Here is a 1,525-nt window from a genome sequence, read left to right as displayed (position 1 = left end):
AAATATAATATAGATACTACTTGGTATTACAACCGAAAACTCATTTATGCTCATATTGGATGTATAGTATGTTTTGTATTAAAAATTTGGTGCAGGGAGCTGCTGCAATTTAACAAAAATGTTTCATGGAACATGTGAACAGTAGATTTTTACTTGAAAAGTGCTGTGGATTGTAGAAACTGAGCTGTATAAAAGCTAGATGATTGTGTATATATATATAGTATATAGTAAGTTATTGCTGACGTGATATTGTAACATACCTCCTGTGTATCTGTTTGTAATAAACTTCTATCTGTTAATAGTATACACCGAGATATTTTCCTGTAATACACAGTTTTATCAAAATATATCTATATCAAATAAAAAAATAAATTCAGTATTAAATCTGGTGAAAAACATAGGAATTGAGAAAATTTAGCAGGTTTTCATTTCTGAAAAATAAAAGTTTTATTGATATATGATTTTATCATTTAATATAAAAGTTTAGAAATAATTGCCAAGTAATATTTATTTCACTTACTTGGTATTTGGACTTTGAATATACTTTTCAGGAGAATAAGAAGTTCCCATAATTAACCATCTAAAATAAATACAACAAAATATACAATATAATGAGGAATAATTCTCTAAAAGGTCTTAATAGTTCATGCCCTGAAACAAAAAATGGCACATGAGTGGTGCAAGCATATGCTACAAAGTCCTCCCTCTCAAAGAAAAATATACATTCAAATAACTCATTATTGATATTCATAAGCAACATTACTTACTTGCAATTTATTCTTTGTCCGGCATTGGTAATAATAGCTTGACATCTAAAAAAAACATGAAATGACAGTAAAAAATGTACAGCTACATCAAACTTTTGCTGCTAAATTCAAAACATCTTTAATTCTTTTATGATCTGGCCTCTTTCCAAAACCATCATCTCAGTGAACCAAAAATATAACAAAACAATAATAATATCAGAATAAAATGGTCTTACTTATTTTGTTGATCTAATAATACAGAATGAACTCCAGTCATTAGACAATACGTTCCACCAAATACTGCACACAATCTGACAGAAAAGAAAGAAGCAACCATTTTTTAAAAACAACATAGATCCACTGTCTACCAGCTTGGCAATACGCTTACCCATTTACAGCTAGGTAGACTAGGTTACTTAGGAAAATTGACTTATTCAAGGTCACCATACTTTTACACACAACTGTGATGTAATAATCAATCATACCAAATGAACATATTGAGTTGACAAACCAGTTGTGGAGCAGCATGAAGTATTCTTAACTAAGCACACTCATAAATATCCTGACTAAAAGATGTGAAAAAGAGGTTAACATTCTGAAAAACACAGAAAATCAGCACAGAGCTATTGATCAGAGTATCTCCTCACCTGCAGAAAGCTTGAGGTAACTCTCCAGAACCATATAATGGAAATAAGAAAGGCGTGTTTCCATAGCGACCAACTGATTGTAAAAATGTCTGGGTTCTTTCTAATCCCTGAAAAACATTATAAAAGTTACAT

At 30.3% G+C, this 1,525-nt stretch overlaps 1 protein-coding gene across 1 annotated transcript in view; it reads right to left on the bottom strand.

Moving 5' to 3' along the window:
* Window positions 1-1,083, bottom strand: part of LOTGIDRAFT_234501 (hypothetical protein) — a gene marked incomplete at its 5' end in the record, with an annotated part of 2,754 nt that extends 1,671 nt beyond the window's left edge. Inside the window, 4 exons of the mRNA XM_009062573.1 lie at window positions 261-321; window positions 521-580; window positions 768-812; window positions 983-1,083. Coding sequence (XP_009060821.1) covers window positions 261-321; window positions 521-580; window positions 768-812; window positions 983-1,083 — 267 coding nt within the window. The remainder of the gene's footprint in view (window positions 1-260; window positions 322-520; window positions 581-767; window positions 813-982) is intronic.
* Window positions 1,084-1,525: the final 442 nt, after the last annotated feature.

Source organism: Lottia gigantea (assembly GCF_000327385.1).
Source record: "Lottia gigantea unplaced genomic scaffold LOTGIsca_52, whole genome shotgun sequence".
Classification (NCBI taxonomy): Eukaryota; Metazoa; Mollusca; class Gastropoda; family Lottiidae; genus Lottia; species Lottia gigantea.
Note: the sequence above shows the minus strand (reverse complement) of the source record. Positions and strands in the feature narration are given on the sequence as shown.